General features: G+C 49.2%; 2 protein-coding genes across 4 annotated transcripts in view; both read right to left on the reverse strand.

Moving 5' to 3' along the window:
- Nucleotides 1–26,996, reverse strand: part of Hm13 (histocompatibility minor 13) — a 36,189-nt gene that overhangs the window by 5,441 nt on the left and 3,752 nt on the right. For all 3 annotated transcript variants that reach the window (XR_004944684.1, XM_036183451.1, XM_036183452.1), the window contains exons 2-10: nt 23,127–23,225; nt 18,789–18,871; nt 13,287–13,375; nt 10,429–10,514; nt 10,213–10,338; nt 9,537–9,594; nt 7,432–7,515; nt 5,240–5,276; nt 4,302–4,404 (exon numbers count right to left, since the gene is read on the reverse strand). Coding sequence is in view for 2 of the 3 variants with exons in the window: in XM_036183451.1 (XP_036039344.1) it covers nt 4,302–4,404; nt 5,240–5,276; nt 7,432–7,515; nt 9,537–9,594; nt 10,213–10,338; nt 10,429–10,514; nt 13,287–13,375; nt 18,789–18,871; nt 23,127–23,225 (765 nt within the window). In the remaining variant the exon portion in view is untranslated. The remainder of the gene's footprint in view (nt 1–4,301; nt 4,405–5,239; nt 5,277–7,431; nt 7,516–9,536; nt 9,595–10,212; nt 10,339–10,428; nt 10,515–13,286; nt 13,376–18,788; nt 18,872–23,126; nt 23,226–26,996) is intronic.
- Nucleotides 10,521–13,280, reverse strand: LOC118581393 (malignant T-cell-amplified sequence 2). The gene has a single exon (XM_036183453.1). It carries the CDS (start codon nt 11,901–11,903, stop codon nt 11,358–11,360), a length of 546 nt encoding a protein of 181 aa, XP_036039346.1. The 5' UTR covers nt 11,904–13,280; the 3' UTR covers nt 10,521–11,357.

Here is a 26,996-nt window from a genome sequence, read left to right on the forward strand (position 1 = left end):
CCTCCATGGCTGTGACCACCCTCTTTGGGCAGAGAAGGGTTAACGTTCTAGAGGGAGGGGACAGTCTAGGTCTCAGTTCTAAGAGTTAAGCTGAGGACGGAAGCCCCACGTGTCCTAGGCCCTGAAGTCACTCCGTGCTCATTTCCTCTGAGAGGTGAATGTCACACCGCTGTTGGATACCCTAAAGCCATCAATGCTGCCTCAAGATGTGACCCTTGTCATCACCTCCTCTGATCTCATCCGACCGACCTTACTCCGACCACAGCCCCAGTACTTGGGCACGGGCAATCGCAGCTGCTTAGGCTCTTCTTGCTCCCTCTGCCCAGCTCCTCCTCCTTAGCCCTCACCTCTGTGGAGAAGCCTCCACTTGCATGGCATCAGGTCCCTGGCAGTGTGGAAGTGATCATCCTAGGCAGAAGAGAGTCTCTATTCCCTGCTGGGGTGTGGACTTGGATAGAGCAAGTGTCTGCTGTCCTATTCAGTCTGTATGCCTGGCATTCCAGAGGGCCTGGGGGTGGGCAGGTATGAGGTATACTGGTGGCTTCTTTGCCATGCTCACCAAGTTAGGTCCTGGAGATGAATGGGATGAGCTTAAAGAGACACCATTCTCAGTACTAAAAGCCTTCAGGTCTCCAGGTGATGGTGGCACACACCTTTAATCTCAGCACTCTGGGAGGCAGAGGTAGGTGGCTTCTGTGAATTCCAGGCCAGCCTGGTCTACAAAGTGAGTTCCAGGACAGCCAGGGCTGTTACACAGAGCAATCCTGTCTCCAAATAAAACGAACAAAAGAAAACAAAAAAGCTTTCAGGTCACAGAACAAGAAAACCGGGCAAGGGTCTAGCGGCAGAGTGCTCACATAGCATTTATGCAACGCTAGGGTTTGGTTCTCAGCACTGCCTCGGGTGGGGTCAATGGGGCAGCCAGAGACAGAATAAAATATCCTGGAAGTAGAAAAAGTTGGGCAGTGTAACTCTAGCACTGTGGAGACAGAGGCAAGAAAATTCCTGGGAGTTTGAGGCTACCCAGCTACACAGGGAGAACTTGCCTCAAAACAAAACAAACAAAAGCCAACCACCAACCAACCAACTAAACATACACCCAAAACCAGGCTGGGTGTGGTGGTGCACACCTTTAATCCCAGCATTTTGGGAGGCAGAGGCAGGTGACCTCTATGAATTACAGGCTACCCTGTCTACAGTAAGTTCCAGGCCAGCCAGGGATACTCAATGAGACCCTGCCTCAAACAACAACCAACTAAACCTAACCAACCAACATAGACCCCTAAAAACAGGACGAAAACAACGTGAGGAGAGGCAGGAACAGAAGGTCAAACTTGACATTCAAGTTTAACTTGTAGGGGGTGGAGGGACGGCTGAGAGGTAAAGGATGCATATTGCTCTTGTAGAAGACCCAAGTTTGGTTCTGTTGGCTCCCGACTGCTTATAGCTCCAGCTCCAGAACCTGACACCCTTTGCTGGCTTCTGCAGGCACTTACTCCCACGCATACAAACCCAAGACTCTTCCACACAGTAACCCTAAGTTAACAAATGGATGAGCAAACTGGGGTCTGAGGATGGAGAAGAGCTGGTTGGGATTTGGAGCAAGCCTCCTCCTGTATAGCCCAGTACCTTCTCTTGCCCAAGACAGTCTTGGGCAGAATGTAGGACTTCTAAAGGAGCTGGTGGCCTCAGGCTCATGGGAAGGGCTCTTTCAAGAGAGAGCAAGTTTGCTATTATCAGAGGGATACAAGCCTGCCTTTTCTTTCCTCTCAAGGCACCTGGGAAAATCTTCAATGAGAGTGTGATGGAGAAAGAGCTGGACCACTCAGGGCAGTGAGCTGGGGGCCAGGCTTTCTGAGACAGCAGTGTCTCATATGTGTAACCCAAGCTTATCTGAATTAGCTGTGTGGCTGAGGACGATTCTGAACCTCTGTTCCCCCTGCTTCCACCCCCTGAGAGCTGCGGTCACAGGCGCTTTCCATTGGCTGGCTGGGAAGGCTTTTGAAAAGGCTAAGTGAGCTGAAGGCCGCATGGGGGCCTCCGCCCAGAGCAATGCAGACATGGAGACTGCCTGCATTGTCTCGGAGAAGGCAACCTCACTCTACAGGCTCTTCCTAGGTCCTGGATCCCCTCTTCAAGGGCTTTCAGGGAGATGGCCATTTGGACGTATCAGGACCAGGAGTAGCCTAGGCCCAGGCAGGCCTGGCTGGCCGGATTACCTGGGATGTATTTTTCTAGGTCTGCAGTGTCTCCATAATGGGGAGGACACCACCTCGCCTGAGAGCAAGATCCTCTTCCGCCTCCAGCTGGGAAGGCAAGCCTGCCACCTGGTGGCTGCCAGGGGAATGGCTCCGGCCTACTCCAACGCAGGGCTGGGAGCTACAGTACAGGCCTCGAAAAGGCCTCTAAGCTATGTCTTGATCTGGCACTCTAACCTTCTCACCAAGTGCATGTCATGCTCCACAGGCACATCAGAAGCTGTGCCAAACATAACTGAACAAACGAGAAGGCTCTGTGAACACTCTGGGTTTCTCTGCTTATGAGCCACACCCTTGGATCTTTGTGGAAGGTTTAGCATAGGTGTAGTGATCACCAATCTGATCTTGTGATGAATTCAAAGGCAGCTCCCATGTGACAGAGCTTTGGGGGAGGGGAGGAGTGAGGAGCAATAAAACAGTAGCCTCTCTCCTATCCTTGGAGCACCTCGAGACTGTACAGTATGGCATTCGGCGAGTGAATGCTTACGGGGTCTGATGGTAAGCAGTATGTAACGTGATATGCTGGATCAAGGAATGGTTTATGTGAACAGTATGCGTTAATCTTGGTATTCAGAATGCATGGCATTTAAAACTAGAGTTTCTGATTTAATATTTTTGGGCTGTGGGTAACCAAACTCACAGAAAGCGACGCTGTGCTGGAGGTGTAGGGAATGCATTATCTAGTGGAGCTCTGAGTGATTACATTGACTTACCCCATCCCCACTCTTTTTTCTACTTTTATTAATGAATGAGGAAATTTGAGTAAGTGAGTGACTCCTGGAACCTGGCCTGAGTCCCAGAGAGGAGTCTACTGGATTCCCACTGGGGCTTCCTGGGCCTCTGCCCCACACACTGTCCCTGCAGCCCGGGCCTCTGCCCCACACACTGTTCCAGGCCAAGTCCTAGCTCTACTACCCACTCACTGGGTGGTGCCTCAGCTTGTTTCCTCACGTGCTAAGAGCGCAGGAGCACAGGATTTGGCACGTGCGTTGTGTTTGTTAAGACAAGAGAGGAGGCCATCCTGCCTGCTCTGTCCTTACCGGTCTCCCCTCTGCAGGCCACTGAGACCCCAACCTTCACACATGCTGTTCATGTCGCAGCATAGGACTTTAACCGTGTAAAGGTGTGTCACATCTGTTCGCGCTGCATTGCGTTCATGATGTAAGGGTGTGTGTTTAATTACGTGAACGTGTGCTCCATTTGCTTCACCTTGCCTGCCTAAGCCACCTGATCGGTTTAATAAAGAACTGAACGGCCAATGGTGAGGCAGGAGAAAGGACAGGTGGGGCTGGCAGGCAGAGAACATAAATTGGAGGAGACCTCTAGGCTCAAAAGGAGAGTGTGAGGGACACGCCCAGGGCAAGAAGCCAGGCAGCCGCCAGCCCACCAGAGACAGAGAGTGAAAGTAAGTAATACGGAAGAAATGTAAAAAGCCCCGACGCAAAAGGTAGGTAAAGAGAAACAGGGTAATTTAAATTAAAAGAACTAGCCAGAAAGGCGCCTAAGCTAGCTGAGCGTTCAAAACCAATGACAAGTCTCTGTCATGACTTGGGAGCTGGTTGGTGGCCTAAAAGAAAAGGCCTGGTACAGCTCACTGTGGTAGAGCCCACCTTGGTGGGAGGAGGTGGCAGGGCCTTGGCTTTCCTGGGTAGGTGTAGCTAGCTTTCACTTGGCTGAAACACCTCACCCACCCAATCCTGCTCTTTGTTCGTCCATGCTAGCTTGCCTGGGAAGCCATCTTCTCTTCCCCAGCCTCTCCCCTGCAGCTGGAATGGCCACATGACATACTGTCTGGCTTATGGGATATAGGCAGAAATCGGGCAGAGAACTCTGGCAAAAGTCTGCTTTTCTAGTGAAGGCAGTGGTATGCTGAAAACACCATTTGCCTGGAGTTAAAGCTGCCACATTCCCACAAGTCAGAAACAACCCAAAACTTTGTTTTGCTCCCACTGCAGGGCTGCTCGGGCAGGTGACAGAGCAGCTCTCTGAGTTCTCTTGTTGTCAGGGAAGCACCCTGGACACACCAAGGGCTGGTCAGCTCACCTGGGCATGCTTGAAGATGTGCATGATGAAGATGGTGAGGCCCAGGCCAAAGATGTAGGCAGCGAAGCTGGTGTAGAAGTAGGTGTGGGTGTTCTTCTTCAAGCTTCAAGGAAGGTAGAAAGAAGGGTTAGTGTAGGAACATCCTTTCTGGGGAACTCTGCAGTTGAGTGTGTGTGGGAGAGCGCTCTCAGCTGGGAGCCTGGAGTGCCATGTACCCTGGACTTCCCTGAGTTAAGTCTCTTTAGTAAAGTTACCTTTACATTTTCATGTTCGGTTTATATCTTTGCAAAATGGGAAAGCCATAAGCCTATTTGTAAATAACAAATATTATAACCTAAAAATGGCTTGTAAGACTATTAGTCATAAATTCTCTTGGGAGAAAAAACAATTTGGGTTCTAGGTTATCCCCACAGACGGGGCAAGGCCCTGCTGGGGACTGAGCCCGGCCCCGTGCATACTTGGCAAGTGCTCCCCCCAGCTCCAGTCCAGCCTTATGCTTAAGTTTCTGCCATAGCCTGAAAAAGCCCGAGGGGGGAGAGCACAGGGAGCAGCTGGCCGGGCCAGTGACTCGAGTGCAGCCTGGCAAACAGTGGCTGCGGCTCGCTTTCCCCAAAGCCACTGAGGTCAGCCTGTGCTCAGCACTCTCCACAGACTGGCAGCAGACCCGAGTGGGAACCCCTGTTTACCACCGTGGCCATGAGGTGGAGGCTCCTGAGGTCAGACCAGCCACCAAGAGCTCAGGGCTACAAGCACCAATCTCAACTAAAAGGACTTTAAAAACAAAACCAAAACCACAACACAACAAAACAGTCAAATCTTCGGAATGCAGGTGAAATGAGAATTTCTCTGGATGTGTGGGTGGAGGTGCCTGCTCTGGGCTCCTGATAGCTCGAGAATGCTGGGGGAACCCCAGGCCAGGCCACGCCTCCCCTGCTTACCTGATGTCAAAACGAAGTAGCAAGGCAATGAAAATCCCTAAAAGGGAAAGGCAGGGTTAGCAAGCCAGGGCTGGGGAGAAGAGGGACAGCCAACTGATGGAGACCAGCCTGGTCCCCACCACAGCAGCACACTCTGTCACAACAGATCACTGACTGATCCCCCCGACCAGGCACAGTGTAGGATCAAGGGAAGCCAGAGTTCCCAGAGCTCAGCCAAGGGCCGAGACGGTAGGGAGAAGGGTACCAGTTCTGAGAGACTCCAACAGGGAATTGAATCTGGGCCTTTTCTATCTGAAAAACGGACTTCTTGTCATAAAAGGTGGACTAGGCGGGTCTAGCCTGAGAGGGCTTCGTCAAAGTGACACTGGCCAGGTAGAGTGGCAGGCATGTCCTGAGCTGCAAGAGGGACACACGGCACAGACCGCCACACAGCAGGCTCGGGTCTATATTCCGAGTAAGGAACACAGCCTGTTGAAGAGTTCTGGGCAGGAGAACCTAAACAGGTCTAGAGAGACTCCCGTGGCTGCTGCCTGGCTGGAGCAAAAAGCAGACCATTGGGAGGTCCCATGGGAGCCCAGGAATGCTAACTCTGTCCCTTAGCACCTGGCCCACACTTCAAAACCTAGTCCAGATACCCCAGAATCCCCGGTCTCAGACATAGCCAGCCAGTCCAACCTCTGCATGCCACACACACCACATCCTTTACGGATCTTCCCCTATCACTGGCCTTCGGGCTCACACAGGACAGAGGCTAAGTCTCATTTAGCTGAGGGCAGCCTCTCAAGAGCTGAAGCCCTGAGGCCATCAGAAGCATCCACTATCCAGTACGATGAATAGGTATTTTTGCAGTGTTGTGTTTGGAACCCTGTACATGCTAGGCAAGGGCTCTACCACTAAGTTACACTCCCCACCCTTTGTTACTAATTTTTAAAGAGGGAACCGAGTCATTCTCAGCAAGGACTGTGAGAGGAGAGTTGGAAGAAAAAAGCTGACCAGAGCGGCCTTTCCTACAGTGTTTGGAGCTCAGCGCCCCCTGGTGACTGATACTTGTAACAGCTCTTCAACTAAAGCAGGGCAGAGGGGCTCTGCTGGTGTCCTAAGAGCCTGGGGTTCAATAGGCTGCTTTCTGGGCTGGTGACTGCTGGAGCCACATACAGATCCTGAAGGAACTATTAAGGAGAGGATGTATCCACTCCTAAAGCCCAGAACCATGCACTGAGGAGACTGGTGAAGCTAGACATTGGGTCTTTGTAAGGCAGCAGTTCTCAACCCATGGGTTGCAAGCCCTTTGGAGTCAAAAGACCTATATTTACATTATGATCCATAGCAGTAGCAAAATTACAGTTATGAAGTAGCAATGAAAATAATTTTATAGCTGGAGATCACCACGTGAGGAGCTGCATTAAAGGATCGCAGCGTTCGGAAGGTTAAGAACCACTGCTGTAAGGCATTTGTCTTAGGGATGGGATTCTATTATTTTTTTTTAAAGACCGCTCTGGCCACCAAGCCAGGCATCCCACCTAGGATGAACACAGGACCACAATCTACTCTGTCCCTGACCACCATCACCAATGAAGTGTCTCTGCCCATTGCCAGGGGACTGAATTCACTTTTGTTTTAAGACACATTGACCACTTAACCAGGCTATCCTTGAATTCATGACCCTCCCGTCTCTGTGTCTGCTCCTGAGCCATAGTCCCATCCTCTGCCGGAGGCCTTTTCCACAGTCAGACTGCTGAGGACGACGGGAATTTCTCTCAGTCCTTTAAAGGAACTAGGAGCTAGACAGATCCCTGACAGGCAGACAGAGAGAGGAGCCACAGATAGACAAAGATGCAAACTTGCAGCTTCGTCAGCCTCCTGAAGTGAGAGAAAGGCCAGGCAGGCTTTTTCTTCCCATTGGCAGGGCGGCTCCTGGCCTAGAAGTCCAGGTTGGCTACAAGATATGTTCAAGGCCATTCTGAACACGTTTACCTGAAGCTGAGGGCTCAGTTCCACTTTCTTGGTTTAAGTCCAAAATTAAGGGAAGGAGAGCTGCCCTATGCCACCAAAAGAACAAACACGTTCTGAGGGGGCATCTGCCAAGTCCTCACCCAATCTTCCCTATTCCCAATAGGGAAGGTTACCTACCCGCCTCCTAGTAAAGTCCCTGGCACCCCCCCCCCCCCCACAGCCCTCTCCCCAGCAATCACCTGGGATGACGATATCTCCAAGTCCCAGCATGGCAAAGTTGTCCGCTTCAAGGCCCTTCTCCAGCAGATCCTGGGGGAACACCACTGCAGGGATGAGACAGAACCATCAGAGAGAGCCTTTACTCAGGCTGCTGCCTCCAGCCCTGCCAAGCCTGACTCACACACATTTGTATTTCGAGTGTATAGGAGATGGCAGGGTGTTCTCAGGATGAAATGGCAGCTCTTAAGGCAAGGAGGGATCTAGGACCATCTAACCAAAGGTTTCATTCATCTTCATTTTCCCCTCTATGTTGCTATGGGACCCACGAGAAAGCAGCTCTAAGCTGACTTCACTCTAACTGCTGCCACAGGCCAGCACCACCACGCTTCTACAAATCACTGCATGGCATTCCATCCTCTCAAGGCCACCTCTCCCTCTTCCCAGCTACTGTGCCTGGTACAGCCTTGTGGTCCCGGGTGACTCGAGATCATCCACAGTTGAGACTCTAAGTTAATCTGCTTCCCCATCTACCTTGGGATGGTTACTTGTTTGTTTTTGAGATGATCTAGCTTTGTAGCCCAGGCTGGTTTTGAATTTTCAATCCTCTCCAGTACCAGGATTAGCACTTGTGTGGTACCATGCTCAGCCAAAGGACCCAAGTCCTCATACACGGTAGGAAAGCACTTTACTACTGGTGATACCTGCAGCTCCATAACATATGACTTGGCCAATGAAACATGAAAGAGAAACTCCCCCAGGGCTTTTTTTGGGGGTGTGTGTGACCAAAAACACTCTTCCTGAGGAAAGAAAAAAGCGGTCCCCTCTGTGCCATGTCTGGGTGAAGAGTTAACGCTAGAATTGTGGTTCCCCTCTGGGGACCATGGAAAGGTGAGCTAAAGGACAGGTGGAGGGCGGAAAATCTCCTTTGTTTTGGTGATTCACTGAAGGGCATTAACCCATCCTTGAGCTGTTCTATCTAGGCTTACAGTAGTTTGAGATAAAATTTCCTTGTTTATTCAGGCCCAGCGGCCCCTGAACTTTGGAGGTGGAAGCAGAAGTGGTTCAAAGCCACCATTAGCCAGTGAGTTCCAGGATGGCTTCAGCTACCTGAAATCCATCTTGATAAACATCCAAACAGAGTTTCTCCTTGTTTAAAGACTTTGGTAGCTGATTTGGCTTTTGGGTTTTTTGAGACAGGGTTTCTCTGTGTGGCCACCAAGGCTGTCCTGGAACTCGATCTGTACACCAGGCTGACCTTGAACTCAAGAAATCCAACTGCCTCTGCTTCCTGAGTGTTAGGATCAAAGACGTGCACCACTACCAGCCAGCTTGAGTTTTTTTCTTTTTCAAAAACTTTACATTTATTTATTTTTGTATGTGTGTGAGTACATGTACAACAGAGTGTCCATGTGGAGGTCAGAGGACAACTTACGGGGATTAGTTCTCTCCTTCCAGGATGTGGGTCCTAGGTATCGAACTCAGGTTGTCGGGTTTGGCAGTAAGAACTGTGCTAGCTGAGGCGTCCTGCTGGCTTTTTTGGGGGCGGGGAATAGGACTGTCTTGCTATGTAGCCTAGGGTAGCCTTAAAGTTGTAATCCTCCTGCCTCAGCCTCTCCAGTCAGTACTAGGACAACAGGAATGTGCCCCATGCCTGTGTTATGGATCTTTTTTTCTTTCAGAGGTGCAGGGATGGAACCCCAGGGTTCACACATGCTAGACAAGCATTCTACCGATGAGCTACTACACCCTTAACCTCTACAGTTGAGGTTTCTAATACTTGTATAGACAATGGTTATTCTAAAAAACAAAACCAAGGTATGGTGAGTCGGTAGACAAGAGAGCACTTGGTACTTAGGTAACAAGAGGAACCCAGTGGGTGTGACACAGTTAGTGTTGACAGTCTCTCCTCTCCTCTATGCTTATTCCCATTCCTATACATTTCATGCCACACGGTGTCATGACCAAGTGGCTCAAGGGTCTGGGGGGGGGGGGGGGGGGGGGACTGAGAACAAGAACACAGCCAGATGAGTCAATGAAGAGGAAATAGAGAGGTTCTGACACCAACAGGGATGATGAGCCAACTGAGGTAGAGGAAGATGCCTGATGGTGGGAGGCAGTCACTTACATTTGATTGGTGCCTCAAAGGACTTGGCCACAGTCACCATCACGTTGGTGCCGAATACCTGGAAGGAGAAGACAGGAGTCTAAAGGGAGGTGGGTGGGCACGAAAGGCTGTCCCTAGGCTTCTAGATGTGGTGTTGGGGTGCATGAGAGTCCAACAGGGGACCGGGCGAGCTCAGACATTGATGTGGTTCTAGGCAAACTGAAATCTGAAGGAGTCGGAGAAAGACCCTCAACTGGCCCAAGCCAGGCAGCCTTCAGGCTTCTATCCCTCTTATGAGACAAAGACCCCAGGCAGCTCCCAGACCCCTTAGCAGTGCCTCAGAAAGTGAATATGCAGCCAGAACACAGCTAACCTCTGTCCTCCTTGCTGGGTCCATTCCCCAGCATCCACCACTCCTATCCAAATGTCCCCGAATCTCAACTCATTTGCTCCAGAGTCACAGGATTTAGTGGTACCCCCGTAAAGACCACAGGGTGTATGAAGGCACTAGGTACGCTGGCTCTAAGTAGGAGATGCAACTCTTTTTTCCCACATTTACAGATGGGCCAGAAATAGACCTCTTCTGGGGTACAAATTCTATCTGACTGCCACTTGGACAGAGAGGGCAGAGATACAGGTAAGCTGGGAGGCGGAGAAGGGCCCTCAGAACTGGACAGCACATCCCTGCCTGACTCACCCAGAAGATGTCATAGATGAAGAGTCCGCCAAGCAGGATGCAGCCAGTGCTCACATTGTTCAGGTGCAGAAGCTCTACCCCATTAAGGGAGAAGGCCAGGCCAAAGAGGTTGTTGGCAATCCAGTGCTGGGGAAAGGTTGGAGTGAGACTAGCTCACTGTGCCCCATCCTACCTTGTCTCCCCAACCGCCCATCTGCTGAGGCTCTGACCACTTACCTTCCTCAGCAGGTACCAGACACCAACGATGCTGCTTAGGCCCAGGCACACCAGGTCCTTAGTGTCAAACTCATAGTTGATGATCTCTGGGCAGAGAGGCCAGGTAAGTCCACTCCCCCGAGTGAGGCTGTCCCCCCAAACCTGTCAGCCCCTGGATGAAGGTGGGCATAACTGCTGGCATGGTCAGACAGGCTCATGGACTTGGCCTTGGCTGTCTCAGACTGGCAAGAGTATTAGGCTGGGGAAAGCTCACTGGAGCCATGTCCAACCCCTCTTAATTTTCTAGAGGGGGGAAACATAGGCCCAGATAAAATATAGGGTATTGGGGATATAAGCTCTGCCACCTAAAGCTGGGTGACCCTGGAGGCGGCCGTGGCCTCTTAAGAGTTTGTTTCCTTATCTGTAAAAAAGTTAACAGCCCCTTTGTCAGGGGCACTGTTGTGAAAAGTAAAACTACTTTTACAATGCCCTCAGCACAGTGCCTGCAATGGTACACATTGGGTTCCCAATTCATGTTACTCCTACCAAGTCCGGAATTTTAGGAAATCAAGGGGATTACTGGTAACCCTTTCCAAGCAGAGGAAGAAGGAAAGAGAGATGTAGAAAGTAGTCAAGAGGGAATCTTGAAGGCTGCTCTTGTCAGGAGCACCTTGGTAGAGACCCTGATGTCAGACCTACTCTGGATGCTACCAAATTTCCTAATAACTGAGTGTGGCCACTTCTATGGTTCCAAAGTGCAGCAAACTGTTGCTTGTCCCCAGTTCCTGCTCTTTCTTGTGGTTACAACACCCCATTTTCACTCTTTAAAGGTATCTGTTGAGTTTATTCATCATAACCACAGAGGCATTGTCTCCATGATGTCACATACAGACACACACACAGATACAACACAATATTTATATTTAGCTCAAGTGCACTGCGTCTAAGGCTCACTTATATGTCTTCATGTGCCACAGCCCGTCATTTAGATAATGGATGTTCTCAATGCCGATGCCCTTGTTGACTTTCTCAATGTCTGCTGCGGCCATTTTCATGACTCCGACACACAGGGCGTGCTCCTTCCCTTCCGCCATGACCGCCACGATGGTATCTACTGCAGCAGCATACAGCTTTGCTCCCGGAGATGTTAAACCTGGACACATGATGTTTGCACCACTGAGCACAAATTTGATGGCTCCTTTGTCAACCTGCTGCTGTGGCAGGATAAATGGGTATTTGTGAAGTAATCTTAGCGTTGGATAAAAAGGTCCTTTTCTCTGTCTGAAAAACAGTAATTCTCCATTAACTGTAAGGATTTCCATGTGTTCATGGCATCGCACTATTTTGACGGGATCTTTCTTAGGCATGATTTGATTAAGCCACGGCTCGATACCTGGAAACTGCTCAGTCAGTTGGCTCTTAATACCCTTAATAACGGAAGTTTTCAGCTGGATGCAGTTGGACACACAGTCCTTCTCGTCAAATTTCTTGAACATGATCTTGGTGTGAAGAGGCGCCGACAAGGAAGAGCTGAAGCGAAGAGTGGATCGCTGAAGGTCCACGTTGCGGTCTACAGGAAGGATAACACCGGCATGTGAGCCGGCCGTTGTCGCTAACCGGAAGATGGTTCGACCGACAGCACTTTACGGCTACGTAAAATCCAATTACTTCCGTAAGATCCAATTACTTCCGTTCCACTGACCCCCACGTTTGCTCTGACCCTGACGTGGTCAAGCCACGGCTCTTCTCCCGACTTCCGGCTCTTTTCCGGACTTCCGATTGCAGAAAGGGCGGGGCTCGGACCGGATGATGCGTCAGAGGATCCACGTCTACGGATGGACAGCCACTTCGGGTTCCGACTGGACCTGCACCGTGCCGCGCCGCCTCTTCCGGGCACACTGCCCAGCTCCCCTTGGAGCGAACCAGCCAATTGGGATGCGCCTGTCTTCCCTACTGCCGGCAGCGCAGGGGATGCGCAGTGGATGCGCCTGTCTTCCCTACGGCCTGCCGCGCAGTGAATGCGCCTGCCTTCCCTATGGCCGTCCGCACAGTGGATGCGCCGGTCTTCCCTACGGCCGGCCGCGCAGTGGATGCGCCTGTCTTCTTTACGGCCTGCCGCGCAGTGGATGCGCCGGTCTTCCCTACGGCCGGCCGCACAGTGGATGCGCCTGTCTTCTTTACGGCAGGCCGCGCAGTGGGGATTTGGAACCCTGAAGGTTCTATGGTCGTTAAAAAACAACAACAACAAAAAACTCAAAAAACCAGGCTTAGCCTTAAAAAAAAAAAATCAATCCGATAATCATTTATTTGGCACAGATGTACTTGATGCAGAGACCATCGCATCACCGTTTGGGGCGGGAGGGGAGGCAGAATGTGCTTGGCAACCAGGAGAGAATGGAATACGTTCCACAGGCTTCTCAAATGTGAAAATTATCTTCCATTTGGTTCAACCCATCATTACTCTTGTCACCATGTTTGAATCCATATGATAACGAACACATCTTCATAGTTTGATTTTTTTCAAAGCTTAGGCGAAACAATCATTGAGCGGACGTGCTAAGAGCTAGCTATCTGGTACAGCTTTTACTGAGTGCACATATGAGCCAGGCACTGTGCTGAATGCTTTCCACTTATTTACTTCCTAATGGAAGAAGGGGCTAGAGTCTCATTTTTATTTTACAGATAGAGGAAACAAACTTCCAGTAAAAACACCTAATGCTCAGAAATAGATTCACCCAGATTCCCAAGTCTGAGTAATGGCAAAGCTGGGATATGAACCAGGGCTATAAGATTGGAGTTTCTCCTTTGTATTACTTGTTTCTTCGGAGAACCCAGTATTAGGGAAACAAAGGGGAGAGAGGGAAGTGGGTACCACTGACCTTCCTTGTTTTCCCCAGAGCCCTGTGTGAAGAGCAGCTGATACTGGCGATTTGGGAAGTTGGCTGGAAAAAACTTATTCATGAAGGGGCTGGAAAGAAAGACAAAGCAGGTCGGCAAACAGCGCCCCCCACGGGCAATCATAGCTCTTAACAGTCCCCACTAACTTCCACTATGGCTGCTACCCCCAGGCCCTGGGAGGTACATGTTATTGTCGCCACTCTACAGATTTGGAGTCTACTAGAGGATGACTTGACCAGGGAGCCAGGATCTGAGCTGAAATTCAAATTGAGGTTTCTGAACTCTCAGTGATTTGTTTCGCTTATTGGCAAAGTGGACACAGGCAGATTTGGTATGAAAAATTTGGGGGAGAGTAAAGATTCCTAAGTCTGGCCCATCAGCTTCTTGTCAGGAAATGTACTCCCAAACTCTTACCAAGTCCCATGCTACAGAACTGGGCTTTTACAAATGTAACTGAAACCCAGCCAGATGAACCACTGCCCCCAGGGCAGGAACATCCTCTTTTTCAAGCCTACTATGAGGTCTTTGTTGTTTAGGATCAGCATAGCTTTAAAAACATTGTTATCCAGCATGCACCTGGCCAGGCAAGGGACAGACATGTTCTTTCATAGACTACGTTTGAGCAAGATTAGCAAACCAAGGCCTCTTGGTCATGGGTGTGACAGTACTATAGAGTACTATATAAGTCCTGTGGGGGCCACATTAGTGGCAGCCTCCTCGGGCTTTGGTCTCCTTACCTGTGTATGAGGATAAGCATATGGCCTATCTCAAAGAGGTGTGAAGATAAAATAAGGCAGGAAAGATGCTCAGCTCAGTGCTGGCCTGTAGTAAAGATGTTTAAGAACTGTGAACAAAGGTCATAGAAGATATCCCAGAATGGTTTCCTAACTAAGAAGTAAAGCAAGGTAGGCCTGGAAACATTTAGGTCACAATGGATAAGGCAGGGATGAGAGAGGTCTTTGTTTTGAAATTCTGGTGGCTTGGAAAATATGAATTTAAGAACTATCTCTGGGCCTCAGTTTCCCACTTGTCAAACAACTGATCCCTTGTATCCTCAGGCTGTGTGATGTGACTGATGGTGAATGGCACCATAGGTAGAGAAGCGGCAGCATGGCTGAAATCTGGAGTGGGCATTCATGGAAGAGCTCTGAAGAGATGGAAGGCAGAAACAGCCAAGATGGCCAAGGCTGGAAGCTCAGTTTGCTGAATCTCTTTTGGGAGGGTAAAGCCACAGTGCCAAGTGCAGACAGAGGCAGAGAGCAGCTCGAGCTGAAGCACTCACCCAGCCTAGCCTCTTAGGAACCTGATGTTCTGCATCTTAATCAGCAAAACAGCCTTGAGACACGCTTCCTAGGTTCAAGTCCTATCTCTGCCACTTCTTAGAGGTGTGAGCTTGGAGAAGTTACTTAGCGGCTCCTTGCAACTCTTTCCATATCTGGACATTACAATACCTTTCTCAGAGGATTACTGTTTCTTCTCAAAGATAGGGTGTCTCACTCTACAGCTCAAGCTGGCCTTAAACTTGCAATGATCCTCCTGTTTGTGCCTCCCGAGTGCTGGAATTATAGGGATAACTCACCAAGTCTGAGACCCTCACAGGATTAAGAGGATTAAGCTAATACTTGGTGTCCTACAAGTTCAACTGCAGCTTCCACTTCAGGTGTTAAATGTCTGAACTGATTTCTGCATCTGATCTACACCACTGAGCTACAAATCCAGCTCTTATTTTAAGATAGTCTCACTAAGCTGCCGAGGTTGGCTTCCAATTTTTGATCCTCCCAACATCTGGGATTACAGGCAAGCACTGAGAAAAGGGCCTGCTGTCTCACACACACAAAGGACGATGTATGTGATGCAACTGGTCAGTCTGAACTTGAGGGTGGGGCTCTGCCGTCCCATCATTTCCCATGCTGGATGGACACAGTGGTAGAGGTTTGCTAGGTAACTCTGAATGCACTTTTACTGTGGGCAGAGTGTTCTTATGATCCTCCGTGGTTCAAACAGACCTAAAGTTCATTGCTTTGTCCTGAGAGACAGCCTAGTGCCCTTGCCATTTGGGGGCACATGGTGAGCACTGATGAAATTGACGAGTGCCCTTGTTCTCCTGAGGTAGGAGACTTTGGCTTTTTGTCTGTGGGCCACTTGAGTAGGGCAGGAGCTCAGCCACAGGTGATAAAATAGGCTAAGGCTGGCTGGGCAGAATGTGGAATCTGGCTGAGTTGGAGTCTTGACTGTATTAGGTGAAGGCGGGCTGTGACGAGCTGTGGTCTGTTCTGAACAGTGTGTGGTAGGCAGTGGATGGCAGTAGAGGTGGAGGGTTCAGAGCATTGCAGCAAAGGCCAGCATGGTCTGGGATATAAAATGCCTTTAGCAGGCATTTTAGAGATCTGTGGAGATGAGTCTGTTCTCTCCAAGTTCTCCCTTCCCCTCAACTTCTGCCAAAGCAATCAAGAATTCTAGCCCTGGAGTCAGACAGACCTGGAATCAAACCCCTCTGCTTTTATCAGCCATGAATCCTGGTAGACTTGTCTTATACCTTCAGGCCTTACAGTACAGATCCAGAGGAAGGTCTGCCTCATGGATATAAACAGCGTGTGGAAACTCTTAACACTGTAGCTTTCTTAACCAAAAGACTTGAGAAAATACAACTCTAGTGAGTGAGAGTCAGTTTAATATTTGGATCAACACTAAAAAAAAAAAAACCCCAAAACAAAAACATGATTAAATTATATGCCCTCGTAATAAAATTGCTTTCGTTGGGTTTTGCTCTTTCTCATTCCAATTTTAGTATATGTGCTGCTGAAGCGAGCACAGGGTTTTGCTTTTTCTCATGAAAAACTTTATGGCTTCATTTATCTGGCAGTTTTTGTAGCCCAGGCTGGTCTTGAACTCATGATCCAACTGCCTCAGCCTGCCAAGTTCCTGGGACCTTTATATGGGTGCCAGAGCAGATTACTATTGCTCTGAATTTTATGAGAAAATGATTGTGGGGATGTGGCTTAGTGCTAGAACACTTGACTAGCATATGGGAGTTCCTGGGTTCAATTCCTAACACCAGAAGAAAGAGAAAAAAGGGGGTGGGTGGGCTGTAGCTGGGTAGAAGAGACTGCCTAGGGTAAGTAAGTACAAGGCCCCTAAGTCCAACACCCAACATGAAAACAAAAACCAGTCTCTAGCTGACAAATTTTACCATGCACCATTTATTTGTTATTTTGAGACACTATTTCATATAACTCAAACTGGTCTTGAAGTAGCTGTATAGCTAAGGATGACCTTGAACTCCTGTCCTCCTGCCTCTACCTCCCAAGTGCTGGGATTAGAGACATGAGCCACCAAACCAAGGCCCTGTGTGTCTTGTCTTTTTTTTTTTTTTGAGACCAAGTCTCACTCACAGTATAGCCCTGGTTGACGTGCAACTATGTAGATCAGGCTGACCTCGAACTCAGAGATTTGTCTGCTTCTGATTCGAGTACTGGGATTAAAGACATGGGGGTACCACCTGGCTTCCCATGAGGTTAACGACTGACTTTTGCTTATTTGTGGTGCTAGGTTCAAACCCTGGGCCTTACCCTTATTAGGCAAGTGCTCTACCACTAAGCTATACTCCTAGGCAATTGCTGGTTTTATTTTCTGTTGATAAAATCTATCACTAAAATGTACGAATTGGTTAGAGGGTAGAGACAACTGGTTAATCTGAGACATTGGGAACACAACAGTTTGTGGTTAGATGGATGCAGGGCTGCTGAGATAATGTGAAATAATCAGTGCTCAAGCACATGGTCTAAATGTTGCTTTCAAAGTATATGTTCTGTGTGGTGAAGCTAGGCTGTGGAAGGATTGGGGACCTCAAACCTCTTGTAGACACTGCGGGGGACTGACTAGACTTGGAGGAGTCATCAGCATGGAAAAGGAGACCCGGAATTTCCAAGTGATGCCTCCTGTCCTTGCCTTAGGTCCTCATGAATGCTGGACCTGCTGCTATTCTTGCTAGGTCCAAGTCATTCAGGTTCTCTGAGACGGGCCATGGTATTTTCAACTTAGCTAGAATAAGATTTTGCAGGTAAAGATAGTGCTGGGTTTAGTACAAAGCCTACAGCCAAAGTCCCAGGCATGTAACACCCACTGGGCCAGTCCTAAGCCCACCGTGTGCCTGGCACGGCAGCCCATCTGATGCTTCCTGTCCCTGTTAGAAGGTTCTGCATGGTCTATAGGGGAAAGCTGATACTTAGAGAGGCAGAGGCCCCTTTTGAGACCACACTCTGACTGCCATCTTCCCGCCAGTGTGTGCAGAGGAATAAGCCTCACTGTCCTTGGCATTTACTCCCTCTGGGGCAGATTCTACTCTGTCTACCTCTGAATACTTTGGAAGGTGCCTGACCTTTATTTATTCCTTAATGTGCAAAGGCCATCCAGCTCCTGGTATGGCACCTCTCTTATACTTCTCCCAGGATACCTATCTTCCAAACCTGAGTGCAAGCTGAGTTTTCTTTGGGCAATTCTTCCTGGCCACTCCTCAGTCTGTCTGTGGACAACTGCAAAGAGGCAGACAGAAGAGTGCTGGGCTAGCTTTGCTGTCCATACTAGAGGGTAAGACTCTCATTTGGTGAACATGAAATGATGCCAAGAGATTATAAGTGTGCAGCTAGCTAGCCCTGCAGAGTGAAGGTGGCCAGTAGCCCCTTGTTCCTATGACACTGCCCTAAATTCTTCATGTTTGATGTCCTGATGTGAGCAACTGGATCTGAGCAGAACGGCCTGTGTCCAGACCTGGGCTTCGATCCTGGTTTGGCTGTTTGCTGTGTGATCCTATCCTGTCTTCCTCTCACTAACTTCCGCTTATCTGACTGTAACCCAGGATCAACAGCAAGAGCGAGCTAGCCAAGGTGTCTAGCAAGTTGGCACAGGCAATCAGCAGTCCTAATGAAGGTGACAATTGTATCTACCGACTATGATATGTTTTCTACACGAAGGGCATTGCTTTTTTTTTTTTTTTTTTTTTTTTTAAATACACCCTTGAAGAGACTGAAGCCGGAGATTAACTTGTAGTGTAGAGGCTGGACTTAAGGCCAGGCGGTCAAACTAGAGCCTGCATTCCCACCCCTCTACTGTTAAGAGTGTGTCTGTCCCATGAGGAGCTGAGCCTAGAGCTTGGCAAGTGCCACTAGGGTGTTATATCTCAGCACCGTGATGACACTCTGACTCTCCTGACTGGGTTCTCCCTCTCTAAGATGCCTGGAGCTTGCCTCAGCCTCTTGAGTGATGAGAGCCACAGTAACTGGCTAGCCCTGTAAGTCCCTATAAGGAGACTGTGGCCCAGAGAGATCCCGGTTTCCATCCCAGGTCATGTCCAATATGACACAGGGGAAGAATCCCTTAGATTTAAACCTGGCTTGGAATGACACAAAAGATCATGTTCCCATCCAAGACCCTGTACTGGCTCCTGAGAAAGTGGCTTCAAATGCTGCTGGGAGATGCCTTCTGACCTGATGGTGTGGGACAGGGCCAGGATCCCCAGCACGAAGAAATACATGGACAGCAAGAGGTTGATGTACTCCTGGGAGAATATCTGAGGAAGAAATAAAAAAAAGAAACAAGTCAGGGTTGTTAGAAGCCAGGACCAATCTCCTGGAGGTTGGTCTCATTCTACCCCTCTGGAGTTAGAGGCAGTCAGCAAGAATCTCTGACTCTAGGCTTTCTTTCTTCCTTCCTTTCTTTCTGTCCCCCCCCCCCCCCAAATTATTTATTATGTATATAGTGTTCTGCCTGCATGTATCCCTGCATCCCTGGAGAGGGCACAAGTTCTCATTACAGATGGTTGTGAGCCATCATATGGTTGCTGGGAATTGAACTCAGGACCTCTGAAAGAGCAGCCAGTGCTTTTACCTCTGAGCCATCTCTCCAGCCCTAGGCTTCCATTTTCACAGCTAGGGGTAAGGGCAGTACCTCAGGTCCCACCCAGATGGACTCTACCCACAACGGAGTCTAGATGTTTACATATGTAATTCCATCATTTGGAGAAGGGTAATTACTATGTGTGCCCAGGGTCTTACGTGGAAGTCCTAAGGGCACAGGGGAGGGGTGTGAAATCAAACCCAAGAGCAGTTTCAGAAGCAAGAATCTGTTTCCTTCTCCCTGCTCAAAAATCTGGGAGTCCTTTCAGAGTGGCCCCCAAGCCCGAAAGCATGCTAGTTACAAGATCTCTGGGTACCTTGGCTCTACTCTTCGGCTCAGCCCTTGCCTCTTCATGCCTGTGACGGCAGCTGAAAGTCGGGACACCAGGCCCCGACAGCCTCTTCCTCATCTTATCATTGTCAGTTGAAACGGGATTCTGTCACAATGCTCCAAAGCTAGTTGTCTCATATTCCCTCTGAACCTGGGAAGGTTCTGCTGAATCTGTGCCTGCTGCAGCCTCCGCCCCACCAGTCACTGTGTTGACTATTAACTGGGAGGCAGGCATGAGCTTTTTGGGGGACCTAGGGACCATGCCCCTTGAATAAGACTCGTTATCTGTTTAAACGCCAGTCTGATCATGTCGGTCCCCCACTTCAAGCCTTGCCACTGCTTCCTTTGTTGCATGCTGTTCCCACAAGTGGGAAGGCCTTGTGGCCTTCCTGATGGAGTCTGTGCACCACTCTGCCCTGCCCACTCACTGTGTTTCACACCCTGCAGCCTCACTCCCCTTCCCAGGCAGCCTGCGTGTGTTTCCTGGGTTGCCGAGGTGTCTTTTTCTCCTTACCTAGGACCTGTCTGGCCTCTGCCCAGCAATTTGGCTGCATTCCTGACTGCCTGCTATGTGGAGGGCATGCTGCCAAATACTAGCAATACAACGAGGAATAAGGCAACTTCAGAGTTCATATGCTAAGAGATAAAGAATCTCAAAGGATGCTGGGAGCCAAGGGAGTGCCATGACAGATTTCAGATTCACCAAGCATGACTGGAGGGCTGCAGGCAGGGTTGTGGCATGATTTGAGGGCCTGCAATGATCCTACTGCTGCTGTGCATACAGAGCAAGAAGAGGCAGCAGAGTGCCCAGGGAGAGAGGGTCCCACACGAGCCAGCAGAGTCCAGTCTGCCCTGGACCAACAGGATGTGCAGAGGGGCTGGGTACGAGGACAGAGCAAAGGGGCAGAGCAAAGGGACTCCTGGTGCTCTTGGCTGAGGAGGGTGTGTGTGTGTGTGTGTGTGTGTGTGAAACACACACACGGGCTCCGGCAGGAGGAGCTCACTATGGCTGGCTCTGTGCCTTTTGTCAGACATAACTTCATACTTGATGCACAAGGCCTAAATTCAGAAAGACTGAACAGCCAGCAAACCAGTATCAGGTAATGGGAACTCACTTCCCCATTTACAACATAGTTGGTGGCCAAGAAAGGACTTGTACTCGTGGGTCCTCCAGGGAGGAGACAAGGGAGGCCTATGGGCAAGTGTCTGTATGGGGATCTCATCCGCGCACCCAGATGTTGCTAAGCACAGTCATGAGAGCACAGCAGGAGGAACTCGCAGCAGGGAGTGTGAGTGTTACAGCTCTGGAGGGAAAGGTATCCTGTTCATCGGGAAGTCGGGCTATCCTGGAGCTGCAATAGGACAGAGCTCTGGTTTCAGGGCCAGGGTGGGTTTCTTTGGTTGGCCCTTTTTCCCTACAGGGAGCAGCCTTACTGCTTGGTGGCACCTGGTCCCCTGGTCTGCTTAGAGCCTGTCTATGAGGAACACAGGTAGTTAGAAAGAAGGGAAGGAGGAAAGGGGCTAAGTGCCACCAAGGTAGTTACACAAATCACAGAACCATCGACTAGAGTTCTCGCAGAGATTGGTGGCCACATTGTCCCGTAGCTGTGTCAGGTCCACTGCCCAGAGAGAACAGACTGAGCAGTGTAAAACTTTAGACAAAATTCACACCCTTTGTTTTGGGGGGCAACTGACCTAAAGAAATTATAAACATAAATTAAAGAATTTAAACATTAAAAATGTGAGAAGATGGGCTGGAGAGATGGCTCAGAGGTTAAAAGCACCGACTGTTCTTCCAGAGGCCCTGAGTTCAATTCCCAGCAACCACATGGTGGCTCACAGCCATCTGTAATGAGATCTGGTGCCCTCTTCTGGCCTGCGAGGATAAATTAGAACATTGTATACATAATAAATACATCTTTGTGAGAAGGACGGTCTGGAGGCAAGGGGCTGGGTGTGAATTCCTACACTAGCATAAGAGACTCAGACATCAGCAGCAGCCTGATCAGAGGCCTGCAGGGCAGCAGTGTGGCAGGAGACTAGATGACAGCGTGGGACTGTAAGTTGCCAAGGGAGTCCCATGCATATTGCTGCCTCTGACAGTTCAACTCTCAGACACACCGGAGGGACTTTGGAGCAAGTCCTCTGGTGGAGAGGGAAATGGAGGTGAGCATTTGGGGCAAAGGGAAATCAAGAAGACAGAGCTCTGAGCAGAGTATGCTCCAAACCAGTACCCCTGACAGATCAGCTTCCATCTAAGGTCCAGGAAAAAGGAAAAGAAATTAAAATTGGGGCTTTTACTTGACTTTTGATGCTATCTGGGGTGAGGTACAAAAATGTGCTTGCACACATAAGACCTTGGGTCTGGTTCTCAGCAACCCCGCTTCCGCCATCACTACAACTTCCACTACAGAATTCGGCACTGTGTGTCCAACCGCAAATGGAGACCCTGTTTTCCTGCACAGATTTGTAGTTTGTGCTATGCTGTGGAACGAACAAATTCATAGCAGCACTGCCAGGATAACACAATACTAGGCCTACCTAAAACACCCTCAGAATGTGTCAAACCATCAGGCAGATTTGACTGTATTGATACAGGCAACCCCCACACCCTTCCAACCCCTCAAACATTTAACACAAATCTAGGTCCATCATTACAGATTCTCAAGAAACTCCAACTTGTTTGTACCTTTCCTTAGATTGAAGTATGCATGTACATGTACGCACGCATGCATATTTCGTTACTGTGTTAATAATGGAATCCAGGGCCTTGTACATGCTAGGCAAGCATTCAATGACTGAGCTACACTCCCAGCCTTGAAAAAATATTCATCACTTAAATGTACTTTGCAATTGCAAATTAAAGCTATTCTTGACTAAGTTTCAACAAATAGTAAGTAAGTGCTTGTGATGCATTAGTTAAAAAATACAAAGAGTTTATTTTAATGCTTTCCTTCTGATGTCAGGCATGCTTACCAAAAGCCTGAAGGGAGCCACATAAATGGTGACACTGACTGCTCACTGTGGGATCTGCTGCTCTCTCTCCCAACAGACTCTTCTGTGTGATGTTAACCATCTGGTACATGTTACTTTCCCACCCAGACAGCAGTTCACATGGAGATGGAGATGGGGAACAGGCTTAAGGAGCATTTGGCTACACGAGAAATGCTCATGATGGTTTCAGCGGGAAGCTACAGAGCGGCCACAGCTCCCAATGGGAACCAGGAGTGTCTCTGGAAGTTGAGTTCTGGATGGCTGCCACTTCTTTTTACTTTTCTGTTTTCCAAGTTTTCAACATTGAGCCTGCTTAACTTTTACTGGGAAAATAAACCTCAATAATTCAATCAATAAAGAAAGGTGACTGGTATGGTAGAGATACGTCTGTAACAAAAACTACATTCTAGACCAGTGCAAACAACCCGAGGACCAGAACTGGTGGCGGCAGAACACAAAGCGACATGGAGGAAAGGGCGGGCTGGCGGGGATGGGGAGTAAACACCGACAGGTCTGGCTGGGGACTTAGGGCTGAATCGCTTGTTCTTCCTACTGCTCTCTATAAATGACCATTCATAAAGTTATCCAGGCAGCCAAGGACTTACTTTGAAGAAGAGGTAGAGCCCCAGGAGAGTGCAGCTGGCGATGATGGGGAAGCGGGCGGCATCTCGGCTGGTGATGGTTTCCGGCATGTCCGAAGAGCTCTACCAAGGGAAGAAACATGCAGCTGAGCCACCCTGGCTACAGGCTGCTGGAACACGAGGCTTCAACAGTTATCTCCTGCACCCTCCATGCTGGCCCACTTTGGCATCTCATTCCTTGTCTCAAGGCTTTTGCTAATGTTATTCCCTCTACCACAGAGGTTTATAATGACAGATGTCATAATTAGCAAAAATATGGCATGGGTAAGGAGCCGACAAAGGATAAATATTTACACAAAAATGAACTGAATGTAAAATGAAAGCATTTCAGTATTGTAAATATGGGAACAAACTGAAAATGGAGTGACAGTATAGCATAAGGCTTAAATTAGTTTCATAGAATTGAAGTTGAAGTCTTCAATGAAACTTGGTTAGCCTAAGTACAATCTTGGTTTAAATTTGTACTAAAAACCTTTCAACGTGGGAGTGGTGGTGCACTATAATCCTAGCACTCAGGAGGCAGAGGCAGGTGATTTTCTGTGAATTCAAGGTCTATATAGTCAGAACCATGGTCTCAAAAACCAAACCAAATCCCCAAATCCTCATTGTCTTTAGATCGCAGCTAGCATCCCTGCTGGGGAACCCTTCTGACTTCACCCAGAGACAGGTCTACTCCTCAACACATTCTACGAGCTCAAATTAAAGCACATCAGGATTCCATTTCTCATCTACCAGAATGGCAAGAATCCATGCCTGTGAGATACCGAGCTGATGAGCCACGGGGCAAGTGAAGGCCAACAGGTCTTCCTGTAGAAATAATTTCGATATATGTCAAAACCTTACTCTACATATTCTTTGGCCAAATAATCCCAAGTCTGAGGAATCTTCCCTACAGATAGTCATTGCTGAGTCTCAGTTTACCCCTCTGTCAAACAGGGTGACAATCTGTAGCTTTACTTACCTCAAAATGGGGGAGGGGTGCTGTTAAGAGGTTGGAGACTAGGACACATAGGGGCATAAAGAAAAAAAAGGGGGCTATCGGGATCTTGTAGGTGAATGCAAAGGTCCTTAACATGCTCCCCTCAAGGCAGGGCTGCCCCAGACTGCAAGGCAGGCTACTCACCCCTCCACCAATCTCTCCGGTTTGCCAGGAAGGGGGAGAAGCCTGGGCAACTCTGACAGGGAGGCCCAGTTTCCTTCCTTCTCTCCTCTGCCAGGCCCTGGCTTCTGCTTTTGGCAGCAGAGCAGTGACACCTGGCCAGTACCCTGCCTCTGTGCAACTCCACATGTTGAGTACATTTCCTGTGTAGCAGCAGTGTGGGTACAAATTCATCCAGACTGCCCCTACCTCAGTGAGTCCCCAGGCAAGCGGGCTACAACCTGACAGCTTAAACAGACTGTTACAATCAAAGTCACGTGAGGCAGCATGGACATGCATGCTAAGACAGGGCATAAAGGCCCAATGGTTAGAGCTTGTGCTGAGACCAGGAGTCCCAGAAGCCTCCCCGCTGCATTTGGGATAGTGATTTTCCCCCTCTCGGCCTTCATTTCCCTGACTGCAAAACCGGGACTCCAGTCTCTGCAAGGAAGTACTTACATAGAGCCTGGAGTCATTACTGGCTATGTGCTATTTCTATCACTATGTGCGGGAAGGGAATCACGGGTAAGCCGACACTATTTCTGAAGGGAAGTCAGTGTCACAGGTGGTAAAGCAGATGCCACTGAAAGCCTTGAAAGCCAGACACAGGGTCTGGAATGCAGCAGAGGCCGATAAAGGCGTTTGCTCTGTGTACACAGTGGAGCAGAGCTCAGGCAGCCTGCACAGAGGCTTGGGTCTCGAAAGCACATTCAGGACTTTGTGGCTTCCCAACAAACCAGTGCTGTGGCTTATTTCCACAAATTCCTTTCAGTTCAGCCCAATCCCAGGGCAGGAAGAGGCTTCGCGTCATTTGATGACAGACCGAGGTTGCACAGATGCTTCCAACAGAGGAGCCCGGTCCCCTCTGTGGGTGACGGTTATAAATATCTCACGCTGCAGTGGTGAGTCAGAGTGGGAGCCTTGCGATCTGACTGGTAATAACAGAAGGAGAATATTTATGGAGCCCTTTCTATGTGCCAGGCAGTGTCCCAGGAGCTTTGTGCACAGCCCTTGCTCCCAGCAGGTACTTCTAACATATGAGGAAACAAGGCTTACAAGTATCTTGCTTGTGTAACACAGATGGGGAGTGGGATTGAACCCAGGCAGCCTGGCAGCTTGTTACTAGCTGTCTTCCACCTCCCTTCCCTGGAGAATTCTGGTGGAACTGATGATGCTAGAGCCCTGTGGCCTTCCCAAGACACAAATCCTGACAATGAACAACAGTTCAAACCACCCCACACCCCAAAACAAGACAGGGTTTCTCTGTGCAGCTCTGGCTGTCCTGGAACTCACTCTGTAGACCAGGCTGGTCTCAAACTCAAGATCTACCTGCCTCTGCCTCCTGAGTGCTGAGATTAAAGGCGTGCGCCACCACCACCAGGCTGAATAGTTCATCTTTGTAGTTATAAAAAAATACTACAACTTCATTAGGATTTACTATAAGTTTGATTTGGGTTTTTAAGCAAAACACTGAGGAGAATTAGAGAATCGGGGAAAGTTTCATAAATGGCTGAAGTAAATTTAGCTTTTAGCATCCTGGGTATTTATTTGGATGTCAGGGTGGAAACCAAAGCACCAGAGGAGCAGATGCCCAGCTTCAAGCACTGGCACAGCCAGAGCCCCGGAAGGACTGCTTCCTGACCACACCCCAGAGCGAGCCTGGGATTCCTGGGCCACTGTACTGCTGTCTCCTCAGACTGAGGCCCTAGGTCTCCTACTCACCCCCTTTGCCCTGAACTTACCTTTTCCTCATCCCTACCCCCCCCCCCCCCCGCAACTGTACCAGCCCTTTGGTCCTCCTTCTAACTGACAGAGCACTCTCTCTAAAGCCTACACCTGCCTGGATTTCGTAAAGACCTCCGGAGTAGATTATGTGGCCCTCCAATAGCAGAGATGCAACCCATGCCAGAGTGACGTGCTACAACCTCTACAGCAGACCATTTCGTAAAACCCAAGGATGGAGATTCGGGGAGTCTTTGACTCAATAAGCCAATTTCAAGAAACTTGCCCTACAAATTATGAAATAATAAATGTGTAAGGATCCTGATTTCATTATGGTTTGTAGTGGCTAAGGACTCCAACCAATTGTGGAGCCCTCTAAATTAGCGGCTCTCAAATTTTGTATGTGCACCAGAATTACCAGGAGGACTTGCAAAACTCTCCCGGGCCCATCTGGAATTTTGACTGTGAATCTGCATATGCTGAGAGTTCGAGTCCTGCCCTTTCAGAACTGGTGCCCTGAACAAACTCTAGGTAGTAGACATGGTGCTGCTCACTGTAGTTCCAGCACCTGGGAAACTGAGGCAGGAAGAGTGCTCGGTTAGAGGCCATGCTGAGCTACCCAGTGACAGAGCAACGTGGCTGCATTCAACAGAAACAAAAGCCAACCCCTCCTCATTCTCCCGAAAAGGACCCTTCCAGACACACTGGCACACTTGCGTGTCCAAAGGAACAACATTTCTATGGGTGGGTAAATGAGACCCAGGCAACAGGGGCTGCTGCTGGCAGAGGCAGCTGGGCTGGGAGGCTTTCACTGTGTACCTGTGGGCCTCTTGCACTGTGGACCAGGGACCTATTTCACCAAGAAAAGGCCGAGGCAGCTGTAAAACAGAAAATGACTAATTCACACTGCTAAATAAAAACACACCGAGCAGCATGGACTGAACAATTGCTTCTATAACAGACCTACCTGTGTG

This window comes from Onychomys torridus, chromosome 4 (genome assembly GCF_903995425.1).
Source record: "Onychomys torridus chromosome 4, mOncTor1.1, whole genome shotgun sequence".
NCBI lineage: Eukaryota > Metazoa > Chordata > Mammalia > Rodentia > Cricetidae > Onychomys > Onychomys torridus.

Excerpts from the sequence above, each read along its gene's own strand:
- LOC118581393 (XM_036183453.1), bottom strand. The coding sequence starts at position 11,903 with ATGTTCAAGAAATTTGACGAGAAGGACTGTGTGTCCAACTGCATCCAG.